General features: G+C 44.3%; 1 protein-coding gene across 7 annotated transcripts in view; it reads left to right on the top strand.

Annotated features, from left to right (window-relative positions):
• The first annotated feature begins 542 nt into the window (after window positions 1–542).
• The window catches only part of LOC307199520 (phospholipase A and acyltransferase 2-like), a 24,538-nt gene continuing 7,348 nt past the window's right edge, over window positions 543–17,732 (top strand). The window contains exons 1-4 of one of the 7 annotated variants that reach the window (XM_079947467.1): window positions 543–657; window positions 14,628–14,709; window positions 16,702–16,843; window positions 17,263–17,531. In XM_079947467.1, coding sequence (XP_079803593.1) covers window positions 14,701–14,709; window positions 16,702–16,843; window positions 17,263–17,531 — 420 coding nt within the window. In that variant the 5' untranslated portion in view covers window positions 543–657; window positions 14,628–14,700. Of the gene's footprint in view, window positions 658–14,508; window positions 14,710–16,701; window positions 16,844–17,262; window positions 17,536–17,732 lie in introns of those variants that run through there. The other 6 variants (XM_079947468.1, XM_079947471.1, XM_079947470.1 and 3 more) reach the window with 6 other exon arrangements.

Here is a 17,732-nt window from a genome sequence, read left to right as displayed (position 1 = left end):
ATCCTGGCATTGCGGGTGGTGCTGTGGGTTAAACCACAGAACCTAGGACTTGCCAATCAGAAGGTCGGCGGTTCGAATCCCCGCGACGGGGTGAGCTCCCGTTGCTCGGTCCCTGCTCCTGCCAACCTAGCAGTTCGAAAGCACATCAAAGTGCAAGTAAATAAATAGGTACCGCTCTGGTGGGAAGGTAAACGGCGTTTCCGTGCACTGCTCTGGTTCACCAGAAGCGGCTTAGTCATGCTGGCCACATGACCCGGAAGCTGTACGCCGGCTCCCTCGGCCAATAAAGCAAGATGAGCACCGCAACCCCAGAGTCGGCCACGACTGGACCTAATAGTTAGGGGTCCCTTTACCTTTACTAAACTGCATTAACTGAACGGCTTTGTCAGGCAGGTAAGAAAACGTTTTCTCTATAACGGCCACTCAAGGGCTAATGTTCATCAATTGTTCGGTTACAAACAAAATCCTGGTTCTTTGCGTTTAAGATTTAAGAGTCCTTGTAAAACTGAAGATGTGAGGAAATGTTTCTTTCTGATTTACAGGTTGCGCAGCTTTTGATGGTTCCGAGCTCTGCTTCTTTATGGGTTTCTTTGGCTTCTTCAAGAAAGATGGAATTGCCACTTCGCTGTATTGAAGCTAAGAAAACGGGTTGTGCTGGTAATCCTTTCTCCTTCCCTTTTGAACTGCCTTTTAGAAAAAGAATGGAATGGCTATTTGTGCCTGATTGATGTTTTGGTTGTGAGAAACGTGAAACTTTGGGAAATCATTGCAAGATCCATTTTCCATGTTCCTGGCACTTTTGATAGCCATTTGTTGATTTTATTTCAGACCAACTTAGAAGCATGAGCGGGTGTACTTATACTGCAAAGCAAGCTCTGTCTTCCTTGCAAGGATTGTCAACCTGGTGCCCGTGGGCACCAGTGCACCCACTCTTATGGTGCCCCTAGTTGTCCTTGAGTTTCATTTAGGTGGTCTGTGGCATGTTTGTAAAAATACAATTAAAAATCATGCATTTAATACAGCACATTACAATTGCTACAACCAGCAGAAAAGAGATTTTAAGGGTCACGATCCCCAAACTTTATTCCAATCCTTGGGAAAAATTTGTGTACTAGTATCTAGTTATCAGACACCACTAAACGACTAAACAACAACAATCTAATTATCACATTTTTAAGGGGTTCCATAGATCTGTAAGTTACATTAAGCAACACAGAGTACGATTTATAATAATAATAATTATTATATGTGTATCTGAAGAAGTGTGCATGCACACGAAAGCTCATACCAAGAACTAACTTAGTTGGTCTTTAAGGTGCTACTGGAAGGAATTATTATTATTATTATTATTATTATTATTATTATTTATTATTATTTGTATCCCGCCCATCTGGCTGGGTTTCCCCAGCCACTCTGGGCGGCTTCCAACAAAGATGAAAAATACACTAAAATTAAAAACTTCCCTGAACAGGGCTGCCTTCAGATGTCTTCTGAATGTCAGGTAGTTGTTTATCGCTTTGACATCTGATGGGAGGGCGTTCCACAGGGCGGGCGCCACTACCGAGAAGGCCAGGGAGGATCCAACATGGCGGCGAAGGTAGTTTCCGAGCAATTTCGCTTACCCCTATCAGAGTTTTTAAGTGGTTTTAAGCGGTTTTTATCCTCCCTTGTTTTTATCCGTGAGTTTTAATGATCTGCTGGCTGTGCTGGCTGTCTTTTAGTATCTTTTAGTATCCCGCTGCTTGTGTTATCTTTGTTTTCTTTTTATCTGGGTTGCTCTGACGCCCGGACTTGCCGCCACGGCTGCCGCCGCCTCCCTAACTGGGAGAGATAAGTGAAAGGTTCTCCTGGGCATAAATCCTCTGCCCTGTCGACCAGCTCTTTCCTTTAGCTTTTAGTTTATTGCATACTACAAAGTGAATTTTGCCCGACTGCTGGAACCGAGCTGTCTCGAAAATCCTAGGAACAAGGAAGAGGGGAAGGAAGAGGCTTGAACTAACTGCCTTACTGTGAGTAATTTTATGGCACCACTCTCCTGGAAGTGGTAGTATTCTTGTGAGGAAGACTCAAGGATTTAAGGAGCTCCCCAGCACAGTGCCCACGACGGTTCTCCTGCAAAATTGACTTATGGGTCATGGAAAACGTCCAAGAGACTCTGACGAGGCATTATCCTCTCCGAGGCCTAAGCAATTAAGAAAGGGTTCACCTAAAGGAGGGAGAGGCCCCGAGGAATGTACCTACTCAATAGCAACTCAAAATCGTTTCGATCCTCTAACTGCCCTTGAAACAACATCAGAAGATGAGGCCCCTGAGATGTTACAAATTGGAAACGCTAATGGTAACACAAATGGGGATGGTCCCTATCCGAAGGAGGAGTTGGCAGCCGAATCGGACTGCACAGGATGCGAGCAACTCCATCTAATAATCAGAACTCTAAACTGTATATTTAAGAGAATTGACGGCCTATCCTCTCAGCTGCATAACCTTCAGCAAAAACTGGATGACCAGCCGGCACAGATAGCCCAAGATGGGGCAGTAGATGTTCCATTGCGCCGGCAGAAAGCTCCACCAAACACTGATTGTATGAAGAACTGCAAATACAATCTCAACCCCGCACTGAATCACCAATCCCTGATTCTACATCCAAGGAAGATCTCCCTAACCTTCCGGGAAAGGGACCTAAGTTGGACAACGCTACATGGGTCTAAAGAGCACCTTAGATGGCTTCTAAAACTCGAGACATCACAAATAGATCTTTGTGCTGTGCTTCCCCTAGTCCGCCAGAACAGATATCAGAGAATAATGCTGGCTTTCCACTCTGCAAAAATCCCCTCTCTTATTATTCAGCAAAAAGTGTTTTTGAATAGTTTTGGCATTTTTCCAACGAGAGTTTTCATGGACTCCATAATTAGACCCCTCCTATCGGAGAGATTAATCAAGGAGACGGTACAACCTTCCCATCCTGAACCACAAAAGAGGGCTGAGCTGTACACCTCATGTCGGGGCCAGTCCCATAGTACCCCCACTCCTACAACTAAACACTATGATTGTGCCAGTAACTCTTTGACACCCCAGGAGGAAAGAGAGCTTATCGCCTCCTTTGGAGAGTTACCAGCGATGGAACAACAAGAAATTATAAATAGGCTGGACTCACTTAAACTTCAGCTCCTAAGTATCGCCTGCAACAGAGTTACTATGAATAATACCCACCCTAACTTAGCGGTGCCATGCCCCATGGAGGTGGAAACAACAATCCCCCAATATCCAGCATATAAGGTGCCATCGGCATTGGATGGGAAGGTCTCACTGCTGGAGGCAGACTCTTCTCCTCCCCTTCACACTGGTAACTCATCCCTGCTTTTAATAGACTTATCTGTTCCCTCTGAGATTAACCGATCAAAGAATGAATCTCAGGATAACACTCCCCTGGATAAATCGTCGCCCCTGCACCCCTCCATGCCGGACTTGGAATCAACATACATCGAAGACCATCCACGACCTGAGACAGTAGTGGCCACTCCAAGTCAGGCTTCTCCACCAAAAATCCAAAAATTACGTGAGGAAGACACTATAGTGTCGAGAGTCAACACAGAGTGGACTGAAGACCCAGCAGGACATATAAATCAAATGATCACAAGTGTTTCGGTTAGATCCCCAAAGAGGACGGCTCCAGCGGACTTGGCAGGAGCCTCTTCAGAGCCTAGTTGGGCCCGACAGCTAAAATCGTCAAATATTATCTCTACTCACCAGGATGCTAACTCTTTTCTGCCCCCCCAAAATTCTGGCCCTTGCGACTTGATCTTGCCACAATCGGCTCGCACCAGGGCAAAAGACCCACCACAACCGGCGCGCACCAGAGCAAAAGACTCACCACACCAGGACGTCAACCCTCAGCAAAGGAAAATAACGGACTTCTTTAAGGGAGCGCCCTTGCTGCATAAGAGCTTCCCACAAGAATTTAAATGACGGTTAGCTGGACAACCCAAAAAACCACCAATATCGATCCTCTGTTGGAACATCGCTGGCTGGCATAGGAAAAAATGTGACCCAGAATTCCAGTCGTATATCAATTCGTTTCATATCATTCTATTGCAAGAAACTTGGGAGGAGGGTGAAATTGTTATAAACGGATTCGACCTTCTATCTCTTCCAGCTTGCCCCTCCCAGAAAGGAGGACGGCCGAAAGGTGGTCTAGTAATTGGTATCTCACTGAAGCTGCATTTCAAATTTTCATTAGTTTTGACTGCTCCCCCCTATGCTTTATCCGGGTTGATGTCGGGGGGGGGGAAGTATCACTGCTAATCTCCAATGTCTACCTCCCGCCAGGGGGTTCGTCCCTTGAACTGCATGATAGATGGGAAATATTAGAAGATCATTTAGTATCATGCCGTGTTAAATATTCCAATAGCCAATCCTTAATTGGGGGTGACTTTAACGCACGCATAGCAGCAAATTGGGTCGATTTAACTAAAGCTAAATGGTGGTCTGCTCCATGCCTCGACAATTATGATTTGAGACATGCCGTGAGGAGAACCTCAAAAGACTCTAAAGTAAACGAGGCGGGAGTACTTCTTTACCAAATGGCTATTCGCTTAAACCTAGTACCCCTGAATGGTTCCTGCCCTCCCGATATACCGGGGGAGTATACCCACCTAGGCATAAAATCAAACAGTGTACTAGATTACCTTTTAGCCTCGAGTGAGCTGATGCCGAAAGCTCTCTCTTTTAAGATTGACAATATTCAGTTCAGTGACCACCTTCCACTTGCTGCTATGTTTGACCTAGACTGGCACGGGGACGAGTACAGTCATCCAACTCAATTAGACACTAACACAGAAAACCCGGTAGAGGGCATTAATACGGCATTACGAGTGAAGGGTATAAAGTGGTCTGTAACGCAGGCTCAAAAATATTCTCAATTTTTTCAGCAGGAGATCATACAAACCTATTCAGCCCTTGACATAACCTCATATGAACTCGATCAAACTATTAATCTATTTGCCAATCTGTTGAATGACCTCACGTCATTCTTTACTGTCCCAACCCACCAGGTAAATCGGGCCCACTCCAAGACAGGTGCACTGTGGTTTAACCGTAATTGCAAACAAGCCAAACAACATCTTTGTGCTATTTATAACGATTACAAATCCTCAGGGGCGACTATGCTTCCCAAGGAGTACTATCAGGCAAAATCAGCTTACAAATATGTGCAAAAAAAGGCCAAACAGGAATGGCAACTGAACCGCTGGCATGCACTTATAGCTGCCTCAAATACCCGTAACTCCCGAAAATTCTGGCTGTTGGTTAACAGAAAATCTAAAAGTTACCCACTAACCGTTATTCCTGCCCCAGTTTGGGAATCATTTCTAAGGAACTATTTTGCCTTACCAGACCTTAATATTAATACAATCGATGGATTCTATGAGCAGCTCCCTCTTTGGCCACCCACTGACCCGGAAGAAATCCACGGACTCATTTCCAATCTCAAAGTTGGTAAAGCCCCCGGTCCCGACCTAGTCCCGGCGGAAGCGATAAAACTTCATGCACACTGGTGGGCGAAAATCTTGGCCGTTACTTTTGATGCCGTAAACAACAGTGGGAAGGTTCCAAGAATTTGGAAGGATGCGATTATTATTCCAATTCATAAAAAGGGCTCGACAGATGACCCGGGAAACTACAGGAATATCAGTTTATTGTCAATAACTGGGAAAATATATGCACGGTTCTTGTTAACTAAGCTTACTAAGTGGGCCGAAGAGAACAACCTGATTGGGCCTGAACAGGCTGGTTTTAGACCGAATCAGTCAGCGGTTGATCATGTCTTAGTTTTATACCACCTTGCCCGGAAATATTCCGCCCCAAATAGAGGCCAACTTTGTGCGGCCTTTATTGATTTAAAGGCCGCTTATGACAGCATCCCCAGGGGATTACTTTGGGGAAAACTAGCACGATGGGGAATAGACAAAAGACTTTTGTGGCTAATAACTAAATTGCATGACGGATCAGCCGCAAGGGTGAGAATCACTCCGGCCGGCGACCTCTCAAATTCAGTAACCATCAATAGAGGTGTCCGTCAAGGATGTATCCTTGCTCCGACCCTTTTTAATCTATTTATAAGTGATATGAGGGCGCCTCTGATAGATTCTCAAGAAACGATCCATGCCCCCCGCCTTGCCCAATATCGTTGCCCCCTTCTACTCTACGCAGACGACGCAGTGATCCTATCTTTCTCAAGAGTAGGCCTTAGGAGGGCACTGAAAATTTTTGATGCTTACTGCAAATCAAATTTTCTTACAATTAATCATGCCAAGTCCAAAGTTCTAATTTTCACCAAGAGTCGAAAAACCTATAATTGGAGAATAGACGGAAAAGCCATTGACCAAGTCTTTAAATTTCAATACTTGGGAGTCCTTCTCCAACACAACATGGGCTGGAAGGTCCATCTGGCATATGTATTAAATAGAGCTAAAGCCCTTTCCTTTGCGCTACTGCGTTTTTTCTTTTCAGATGGGGCTTTCCATATTCCATCAGTGTTAAAAGTTTTCAAGGCAAAGGTGATTGCAACAATAGCATATGCAATCCCAATATGGGGGTCCTTTGTTAATCTAACCCAATTGGAGGTAATCCAAAACCAGCTGCTAAGAAGGTTGCTAAAATTACCCAGGTGTGTAAGCAATACTGCTATACGTCTCGAACTAAATGTTACAGCTCTAGAAACCACATTATGGAAATGCATCCTCTGTTACTGGTTGGCATTATGGCATAAACTTCCAAATCTCCACTTGATACAGTGTCTCTGGAGAGACGACTTCCCTAGCCCTTGGGCAAAAATAATACATGGGAAACTTGTGTCCTTAGGACTATCTCCATCTGAACTACTAAAATTGGATTTAATTTCTGCCAAGAGAATTATAACTCACAAATTAGAGGAGATGGATTTACAATCTAATATTGCGACAGGTGGTGGCACCTGTTCGCCAATAAACCTTGGCTTAACACCACCAACGAAGCTTCCATCTTATTTAACTACCTTATCTGTGGTGATGCACAGGTATGCCTTTATAAAGGCTAGATTCAATGTTTTCCCATCAAATGTGTTGGGTAACAGACTCTCCAACGGACAGATCTCACTCCTCTGTGACTGTAAAAGTGGATCTATAGAATCGTTATATCATATAATCTTCTGTTGTCCTATTCATTCGGCTTCACGGTCCAAGTTTCTGGCCCCATATTTATCGAGAATAGCTGACAGACCTCAGGAAGCCCAAATAATATACTTATTAAACGACGAAGACTCAGGTAGATCCCTTGCAGTCGCTAGATACCTGATTAATGTCTTATTTCATAAGAGGAGAAATGGATCACTGTATGACTCTGACAGCTTAGCCAAACTTAAGAACCATCAATAAGTGCCAGAACTAAGACGCATATCCCCCAAAATCTGAGGGATTTGAATTGCGGTTGACATAGAGGGAGCTTATTGTGTATAGTTTACTTAATTGAAGTAAAATTGGTTTTATAGGGGTGTTTTAACTTGGAACTGTTTAAATTGTATTGTTTATGGATAAATTTTGATGTATTGTTTTTAGATATGGGCCAATGGCCGTAATAAACCAATCAATCAATCAAGTACCGAGAAGGCCCTCTGCCTGGTTCCCTGTAACTTGGCCTCTCGCAGTGAGGGAACCGCCAGAAGGCCCTCAGAGCTGGACCTCAGTGTCCGGGCAGAATGATGGGGGAGGAGATGCTCCTTCAGATATACTGGACCGAGGCCGTTTAGGGCTTTAAAGGTCAGCACCAACACTTTGAATTGTGCTCGGAAACATACTGGGGGCCAATGTAGGTCTTTCAAGACCGGTGTTATATGGTCTCGGCGGCCGCTCCCAGTCACCAGTCTAGCTGCCGCATTCTGGATTAGTTGTAGTTTCCGGGTCACCTTCAAAGATAGCCCCACGTAGAACACATTGCAGTAGTCCAAGCGGGAGATAACCAGAGCATGCACCACTCTGGCGAGACAGTCTGCAGGCAGATAGGGTCTCAGCCTACGTACCAGATGGAGCTGGTAAACAGCTGCCCTGGATACAGATTTGACCTGTGCCTCCATGGACAGCTGTGAGTCCAAAATGACTCCCAGGCTGCACACCTGGTCCTTCAGAGGCACAGTTATCCCATTCAGGACCAGGGAATCCTCCACACCCGCCCGCCTCCTATCCCCCAAAAACAGTACTTCTGTCTTGTCAGGATTCAACCTCAATCTGTTAGCCGCCATCCATCCTCCAACCGCCTCCAGACACTCGCACAGGACCTTCACCGCCTTCACTGGTTCTGATTTGAAAGAGAGGTAGAGCTGGGTATCATCTGCATACTGATGAACACCCAGCCCAAACCTCCTGATGATCTCTTCCAGTGGCTGCATGTAGATGTTGAAAAGCATGGGGGAGAGGACAGAACCCTGAGGCACCCCACAAGTGAGAGCCCAGGGGTCTGAACACTCATCCCCCACCACCACTTTCTGAACACGGCCCAGGAGGAAGGAGCGAAACCACTGTATAACAGTGCCCGCAGCTCCCAGCCCCTCAAGACGGTCCAGAAGGATGTTATCGTCGATGGTATCAAACGCCGCTGAGAGATCCAGCAGAACTAGGAAACAGCTCTCACCTTTGTCCCTAGCCCGACGGAGGAACTAATCCTTTTAGGAACTAATCCTCCCCTCCCCCACTCATTGTGCTTATAGAACTTTTCAAATTGTGTTAAGGGTCTCAGAGCTTCATTTGATTAAAATAAATCCAGTTAGTATTAAGATTTGACAAAGTTAAATTTATGGTTAATAGATACAGGTTGATTGTTGATATAGAAATCTCGTAATGTGTATAAACCTTTGGATCCCCAGGGTTAAAATTGCTTATCTCTCCCTTGCTGGGGGAAAAAAATCTGGCTGATGTGATATTGGGATTAATGGAAAAATAATAGGTGCAATCTTAGGTTGCCAGATTTTCCATAGCCAAATAGTACAATTCTATATTTCCAGTATTGATTGAACTGCTTCCTTATTGCTGTGTCCTTAGTGCAAACTTAAACGTAGAAGTTCAACACCCTGATTATTTTTTGCTCCTTCAGAAGCAATTCTAAAGCGACATACCTGTAATTCAATGAAACAGGCATTATCCAAGAAACACACCGATTGTGGACAAGTGACAATGAAAAGGAAAGCATAGCCAATAACTGCAAATAGAAGGCCACAAAACACAGTGCCTGTGGAGATGGAAACAGCAGCTCCTGTGACTAAAAAGAGGGAAACGGTTAGTTTTTAATTTGGAAATGTATCAAGCTTCTAGTATTTGGGCGGCATATGGGTGGACAATTACCTGTTTGTTTTGTTAAGTTGTGGGTGAACATATCAGACGACACAGCGATTCTTCAAACAGCTCTTGTTTATTCACAGGCCAGAACAGAACAGAACTGAAGGGTTCAGTCAGCCTGCTTATATAGAGCTCCAATACAACGTAACTGTAACAATTTTCTAAAACTATCCAATCACTGAACGTCACTTTCAATCCCTTATTTGCATAACTATCTACAGTATCCCCCTGCTGGCCCAGGGTGAGAACTTCAGTACATAACATGTTTGTTTGTTTGTTTGTTTACGACTGATTAGCATAATGCCTGTCATGCCAATGAGGAGAATGTATATGGAGGTACGTTTCTTAGACTGAGTCAGAACTATTGGTCCATGTGGCTCAGTAATATCCACACCGATTGGCTGGGGCTCTCTGGGGCTTCTGACAGGCGTCAGAATGTACCTCCATATACATTCTCCTCATTGTCAGAATGTCCCCTGGAGATGTTGGTAGCTGAACCTAGGACCTTTGGCATAGTATTGAATAAGGCCATTCCCTTTTGGTGAAAGGCAGTGTTGTCCCATTCACTAGCAAGGAGTTCACAAGTCCAGTGTGTTAGTTTCCCCCCAAACGTATGAATGGTAAAAGAAATTAAAATGGGAGAAAATAAAACAAAGTGGTACACTTTGGAATACCAATGAGGTGAAGGCTCAATCTGATCTCAGTCCTTGGTGACCCCAGTCGTTGGAATTCAAGCCAACTTTTATTTGTTGTGTGGCACTGCTGTGGGATAATGTGGTGCATTAATTTGACATTTTTTAAAAAGTAAGTGAATATTCCTGAACATATCTACTGAGAAGTTTCTATAAACACTAATCTCAGTATGATAGGAAAATGCAAAAGAAAATTATATATACATATTTTATTGTTAATTATTCTTATTAATTACTTCTGGCATTTGCCAGAAGCTATATAATGATGGTGCCAGGCACACCTCTGTTACGTTGCTTAGGGCTGCCACAGAAAATGCCCAATTTATATACGGGTCCCTCCTCTTACGAAACATTTTACCATTGAGTACGCACACAAGTTTTGGCGAATAATAATAGTCATTTATTATTTGATGGCCTGAGGTCATCAAAGCAAAGTACAAGATTAAAATTTTAAAAAATACAAAAAATAAAGGTATTCTAAAAACGGTGAGACCATTCCTACACACTCAAAAGGCAATGAAACCATTCCTACCAAGGTACAAGTCATAAATGACTGGGTTGGGCCTTGGGGAAAGCCTTCTTAAACAAAACTGTCTCCAACGTTCAGTAATGTTGAACAGAGGCCCATCTGTCTCAATACGTTTTGTCTTCCTGGTTTTGGTTCCCATCTGAGATCAAAAGTGACAGAAGCTCTGGCCAAACCCACAACCCATAGCTAGTGTGCTGCTTTTGACTTGATGGGTTACAGATTATTCACATCTGATATACACCCCCCATTTTTCATTTGACAAAGTTAAATTTATGGTTAATAGATACAGGTTGATTGTTGATATAGAAATCTCGTAATGTGTATAAACCTTTGGATCCCCAGGGTTAAAATTGCTTATCTCTCCCTTGCTGGGGGAAAAAAATCTGGCTGATGTGATATTGGGATTAATGGAAAAATAATAGGTGCAATCTTACGTTGCCAATTTTTCCATAGCCAAATACTGTAGTACAAGTCTATATTTCCAGTATTGATTGAACTGCTTCCTTATTGCTGATTATTTCCTTATTATCCTGATTATTTTTTGCTCCTTCAGAAGCAATTCTAAAGTGACGCACCTGTAATTTAATGAAACAGGTGGTTTCCAGGAAAGCACACCGATTGTGGACAAGTGACAATGAAAATGAAAGCATAGCCAATAACTGCAAATAGAAGGCCATAAAACACAGTTCCGGTGGAGATGGAAACAGCAGCTCCTGCGATTAAAAAGAGGGAAAGGGTTATTTTTAAATTTTGAAATGTGTCAAGCTTCTAGTATTTGGGAGGCATATGGGTGGATGATTACCTGTTTGTTTGTTTGTTTGTTTGTTTGTTTGTTTGTTTATGACTGATTAGCATAATGCCTGTAATGACAATGAGGAGAATGTATATGGAGGTACGTGTCTTAGACTGAGTCAGAACTATTGGTCCATGTGACTCAGTAATGTCCACACTGATTGGCTGGGGCTCTCTGGGGCTTCTGACAGGCGTCAGAATGTACCTCCAAAGACATTCTCCTCATTGTCAGAATGTCCCCTGGAGCTGAACCTAGGACCTTTGACATAGTACTGGAGTAAGGCCATTCCCTGTACGGTCTCCCTCGGTGAAAGGCAGTGTTGTCCCATTCACTGCCCAGGTGTTCACAAGTCCAGTGTGTTAGTTTCCCCCCAAACGTATGAATGGTAAAAGAATGACCGCTCCCCACTTAAAACGGGGGGCGCCTTTTGCGTGGACGCGTGCAGCCCTGGATCTGGAGTGGTCCCATCAGCATAGGCTTTGCCTTCCCTCAGGTGGGATACCTGGAGGTCCCCGCCTACCCCAGTGAGTTGTCCAATCCCACCTGGGGGAAGCGTTGCCAGGGAAACCAGGCCAGGTAAGGGGAGGGATTACCTGCCCACACAATAGAGGGTGGATCTTACTTGTTAATCCTCACTTGGCTCCAGAGCTTCGCAGCAACCTCGGCGGCTGCGAGCGGCCTCCCGGCGGAACACATAAAAACAATGGGGTGGTGGCGTTCAGCTGCCTTCAAAGGCTATATTCGAAACAACCAGCAGACACTGACAGATACCATATAATCCTTTCTTTCAGGCTCAACCCCCAAACATGTGTGGATCTTTGGCCACAGCATAGTGCATTAGGTGGCCATCCATGCCACTACTGGTCCAGGCGGAGAACATCTGGGTCTGCAGCCAAAGATCTCCATTTCCTGGTTCGGCCAACGTGGAATGCGATGGGATGCCCTGCTCCCTTGGTTGCGTCATGAACTTGCGTTCCGCCATCCGCCAAACGCGGTTGTGCTCCACCTTGGCGAAAATGACTTGGTCGTGCAAACGTGGAATGCGATGGGATGCCCTGCTCCCTTGGTTGCGTCATGAACTTGCGTTCCGCCATCCGCCAAACGCGTTGTGCTCCACCTTGGCGAAAATGACGTGGTCGTGCAAACGTGGAATGCGATGGGATGCCCTGCTCCCTTGGTTGCGTCACGAACTTGCGTTCCGCCATCCGCCAAACGCGGTTGTGCTCCACCTTGGCGAAAATGACTTGGTCGCGCAAAAAAAAAAAAAAAAAGCATAATTCTGATCAAAACAGCGATCGCGGACCTGGAAAGCGTACATGCCGCTCACCCCAACATCATGATTTTCTGGTCGGAAGGAGCTACATGCCGCTCACCCCAACATCATGATTTTCTGGTCTGAAGGAGCTATTTCGGCCCGATGGCGTGCACCTATCGGACCGTGGTAACGAGCGTTGGCTGAGCGACATCAGGCATGGCCTGATTGACTGGTTGGAGGATGGCAAAGGGGATTTTCAGATGTAGGTAGTCTTGGCGGTGAGACCGCAATCTTTGCGGTCTCGGGTGGCGGTATCAGGCCTTGGGCGGAATCCTTTAGTCCATCTTCCTCTTTGCGGCGGCGATACCAGGGTTCCCCGTTAAAGGGGTTTTTGAAGGGAGGCTTTGGCCGTACGCCGAAAGGTCGTCATTGCTCTCCCCTGCGGTGGCATAACGGGGGCGGCTATCTCTGCTTGAACATATGTTCTCCAGAGCCGGCCCATCCCCCCCCCACACACTGGATAACCCTGATGCTCCCTAGGTCCCCGGCTGGGGACTAGGGAGGGAGAACGCCCAATGCCTGAGCCAAGGTCTACCCACATTTGAAATTTAATAAAGTTGTGGCCAATTTAATCCCATAGCACGTTGTCTAGAGTCGTTATTCCACATGACGGGGGGGGGGACCACTCGGGATCTGGGGACTCTGCCTGTCCACGCAAATTAAAATGGGAGAAAATAAAACAAAGTGGTACACTTAGGAATACCAATGAGGTGAAGGCTCAATCTCAGTCCCTGGTGACCCCAGCCGTTGGAATTCAAGCCAACTTTTATTTGTTGTGTGGCACTGCTGTGGGATAATGTGGTGCATTAATTTGACATTTTTTAAAAAGTTAGTGAATATTCCTGAACATATCTACTGAGAAGTTTCTATAAACACTAATCTCAGTATGATAGGAAAATGCAAAAGAAAATTATATATACATATTTTATTGTTAATTATTCTTATTAATTATTCTTATTAATTACTTCTGGCATTTGCCAGAAGCTATATAATGATGGTGCCATACACACCTCTGTTACGTTGCTTAGGGCTGCCACAGAAAATGCCCAATTTATATACGGGGGAAATAGGTCCCTCCTCTTACGAAACATTTTACCATTGAGTACGCACACAAGTTTTGGCGAATAATAATAGTCATTTATTATTTGATGGCCTGAGGTCATCAAAGCAAAGTACAAGATTAAAATTTTAAAAAATGCAAAAAATAAAGGTATTCTAAAAACGGTGAGACCATTCCTACACACTCAAAAGGCAATGAAACCATTCCTACCAAGGTACAAGTCATAAATGACTGGGTTGGGCCTTGGGGAAAGCCTTCTTAAACAAAACTGTCTCCAACGTTCAGTAATGTTGAACAGAGTCCCATCTGTCTCAATACGTTTTGTCTTCCTGGTTTTGGTTCCCATCTGAGATCAAAAGTGACAGAAGCTCTGGCCAAACCCACAACCCATAGCTAGTGCGCTGCTTTTGACTTGATGGGTTACAGATAATTCACATCTGATTTACAAACCCCATTTTTCATGGATGTCAGTGAGGTTTCTGCAAGCATCTTAGTAGCAGTTTTCATAGAGGAATCCAAAGGGAGGGATTGTTTCAATATCTCTTTTGGTGGAAGTCATTTTTCATGGAATGCTTTTACAGTTCTTTCTTTCTTTCTTTCTTTCTTTCTTTCTTTCTTTCTCTGCTCTGCCATGAATCGAAAAAATCTAGTTACACTTCTAGAAGTGAAAAGAACCAGGAATGGCCTCTAAAATGTTGGGATATTGGGGAGTTGGGCTGGAGGCTCTAGGCCTCTTTGACATGTGGAAAACTATCCTGGCAGGGAAAACACGTTTCCTGCTGTTTTCCTACACTAAGGAAGTGTTGCCAGGAGATGTTATATTGACGTCAACTGTTGCCCTGCTGAGAACTTTATTTATTTATTTATTTATTTATTTAGTATATAAAGTTAAAACGAAACTGAAAATGAACAGAAATATCTGAGGATTAAAAGGAGGTGAGAGCAGAACATAATGGCTCAGGTAAGAACCCCTTTGAATAGGGGACATTTTCTATCAATCCCCACCCCGTCCAAAATACCTTCCCTTTGATTGTTTTCCCTTTGACTGTTTTTTTCAAAGTAAGAATTGCCACTTGACTTGCTGTCTGCCATACACTGCTATCTCTGGCTGCAAGCCAACATGCAGTTTAGGAGCAAAGTGTTATTGAACACAGTGAGACTAACTTCTGTGTAAGAATGTTTAGGATAGTTTTGTCTCTCGATCAGAGCATTCCAAACTATGTGTTGCGACACATTCGTGTGTCGGCTGCAGTGTGTAGGTGTTTTCACGCGAATGGTCCCTGCATTCCTCCCGGGCTGGAAAGGGGTTAGTTTAACCTTCGGTTTACTAGTGAAACTGAATTACTGTGTCACAAAATGATGCGTGTATAAAAAGTGTGACACTAGCGTGAAAAGTTTGGAAAGCTCTGCTTCAGCTCCTTCCCCCTGCCTTGCAAGTCTGACTTAGAAAAACCGTGGTGAATAATCACAGGGTCCAAAGGTTGAAAAATTCATCTACTTGTGGGGTGGGGGAAGAGAGCGAGGCCCCATTAGCTAAAGAGGTGCTTCAGGTTAAGAACAGTTTCAGGTTAAGAACGGACCTCTGGAACGAATTAAGTACTTAACCCGAGGTACCATAGTACTTGTGGCGTGGGGGAAGAGAGGGAGGCTCCTTCAAGCCATGGATACTAAGTTTCGATTTCTTGCAAAAAGAGAGCTTGGAATGAAATCCACGATAAGAGCAGCAACTCAGTAAAGCGCTGGGCTCTGTACTGTTTATACGCTTGTACCTCCCCAGCTGAGCAGTCGCGATCCAGCTCCTGTTCCCGTGCAAGCAGCAATGCTGCCTAGCGGAGAAGCCCGATTCCACTCCTACTTGCCTGCAAGCGGGAGCAGGTAGGGCGGGGACATTCCTTGCCTGCTTGCTTGCCACTCAGGCCCAGCCTTCCCTCACTCAGCGCCAGGGCTGCCACAGCTGGAGGAGGAGGGGTGGTTGCTGTTGTAGCAGCAGTGGCTGGAGCCAGCACTGGAGGGCGGCAGGTGCCTGCTCGCTTGTCGCCTGCCCGCATTCCCTCACTAGGAAAATGGAAGTGTGGCACTCAAAATGGAAGTTATACTCAGAACAGAGCACGTTCAACTTCTGAAAAAGGTTCCAAAACCGGAACACTCATTTCCAGGTTTGAAGTATCCAGGTTCCAAGTAGTTCGAGAACTAAGCTGTTCGAAAACTGAGGTGCAACTGTATTTATTTTCCCCAATTTGAACTGTATTTATTCCCCCCGCCCCCGGTGGTGAATACACACACAAACAAATAAATGGCCAGAGTTTCCACTTTGGGGGGATTTTTTAAAGTTGGATTCAGCAAAAATCAGCCAGGACGTGTGGCAGCCCTAGAATAAGAAAGAACTTTTAAAGAAGACTGGGAAAGATTTGTAGAATATTTGAAAAATCATGACAGACATATTAAATGTTAACAGGATTTCAGCGGTATGAAGTATACTGGAACAAAAAGTGAAAAAGAGAGAAAATGGAAAATATAGAATATGCAGTGGTAAAGGTTTAATAAAATGAACCATGGACGGGGGAGAAGGGAAGTCAGTGGGAAATGTATGGTTTGTATTTTGGCTTAATATTATTGTGCAAATTTGTAAAATTGAAAATGATGGATACAATAAACAAGATAATGATGCCACAGAGTGTGGTCTGGGAGAAATATTTGCCATAAGCTACACAGTTGTAAGAAATCTGTGGTCCTCTAGATGTGGCTGTATTTGAACTCCCACCAACCCTAGCAACTATGGCTAATGTCCTGGGATTATGGGAGTTGTGGTGCAGCAACATCAGGAAGGCCACAAATTCTCCATCCCTGAGCTACAGAATAAAAGAAAAGGCTGCCTCTGTGGCTGTGATCCTATGTATTTGGGAGTGTGTTTCATTGAACCTAATGGGACTTACTTCTGAATAAACTTGCACAGAAGTTTTACGACGTAATGCATTGGCCCGCTTACCTCCGGGAGAGACCAAAGCCTGGAGACCAGATTGAGATTTCTCGATTTTTTTCCCAACACTGGGCTATCTACGTAGGCGATGGATATGTGATCCACCTGACTTCTGTAGGTAAGAGCTTCTCATTATTTCCTAGAAAGGGTGGTTTTATGAGAGGGAAGAATATGATAGAGAACACTGGCATATTACCCCTGAAGAAACACAGCCCTTAAGGGGGGGGGGGAGGTTCACCACCACTGGCTTAGGGACTAATTGATGCTAGAAGTTCTATGTCCTGATACTTGCAATTGTTGTAAGCTAGTTAGAGGACTGCTTTGTAGCCATGAGATTGCATTCTGGTTGGTTGTAAGTTGTTTTGTGTTGCCTTGGGCAAGATAAGAGTGACTAACAATTTCTTAAAAAATAATAGTATTTGTCAAAACAACAACAACAACTGATGTCTTCTTGAAGACAAAGTTGTTGATGAAATGTAGGGAATCCAGGCCTAATGGTCACTGTTTCTGAGTTTCTTTTCTCTCTCTATTCTTGAGATGGGGGTACAGGAAGTTTTTTCTCTATTTCTCTGCCTGCCGACACAAAAAAGGCACTGGTGAAGAAAGAAAAGCTTTCATATGTGGCGGGGATAAGTGACTGGAAGGTCAACAACAAGAAGGACAGAAAATATAAAGCCAGGCCTGTAAATGAAATAATTAGCACTGCAAATGAATATGTTGGGATGGAGATAGACTACAATGTGGCCAAGATGAACTGTGAACATTTTGTCGCCGAACTACGATATGGCCCACCTGACAGTAGACAGGTGTGTAGAATTTATTCACGTTTTCGTAGTGGCAATCTGTGCTGTGATATTGAAATCTTTCTAAACTCTTGATCCTGGAAAATTAGGTGAGATTAAGAAGCAGTTAATTTACTTTATTTTTATGTAAATATAATAGTTGAGGAAAAGCTGCCAAATGATAGATGTAAAATACTAATAAAAGCTAATAAAAGACTGAAAAAA

The sequence above is a fragment of the Podarcis cretensis genome, assembly GCF_951804945.1.
Source record: "Podarcis cretensis genome assembly, chromosome: 12".
NCBI classification, from domain to species: Eukaryota; Metazoa; Chordata; class Lepidosauria; order Squamata; family Lacertidae; genus Podarcis; species Podarcis cretensis.
Note: the sequence above shows the minus strand (reverse complement) of the source record. Positions and strands in the feature narration are given on the sequence as shown.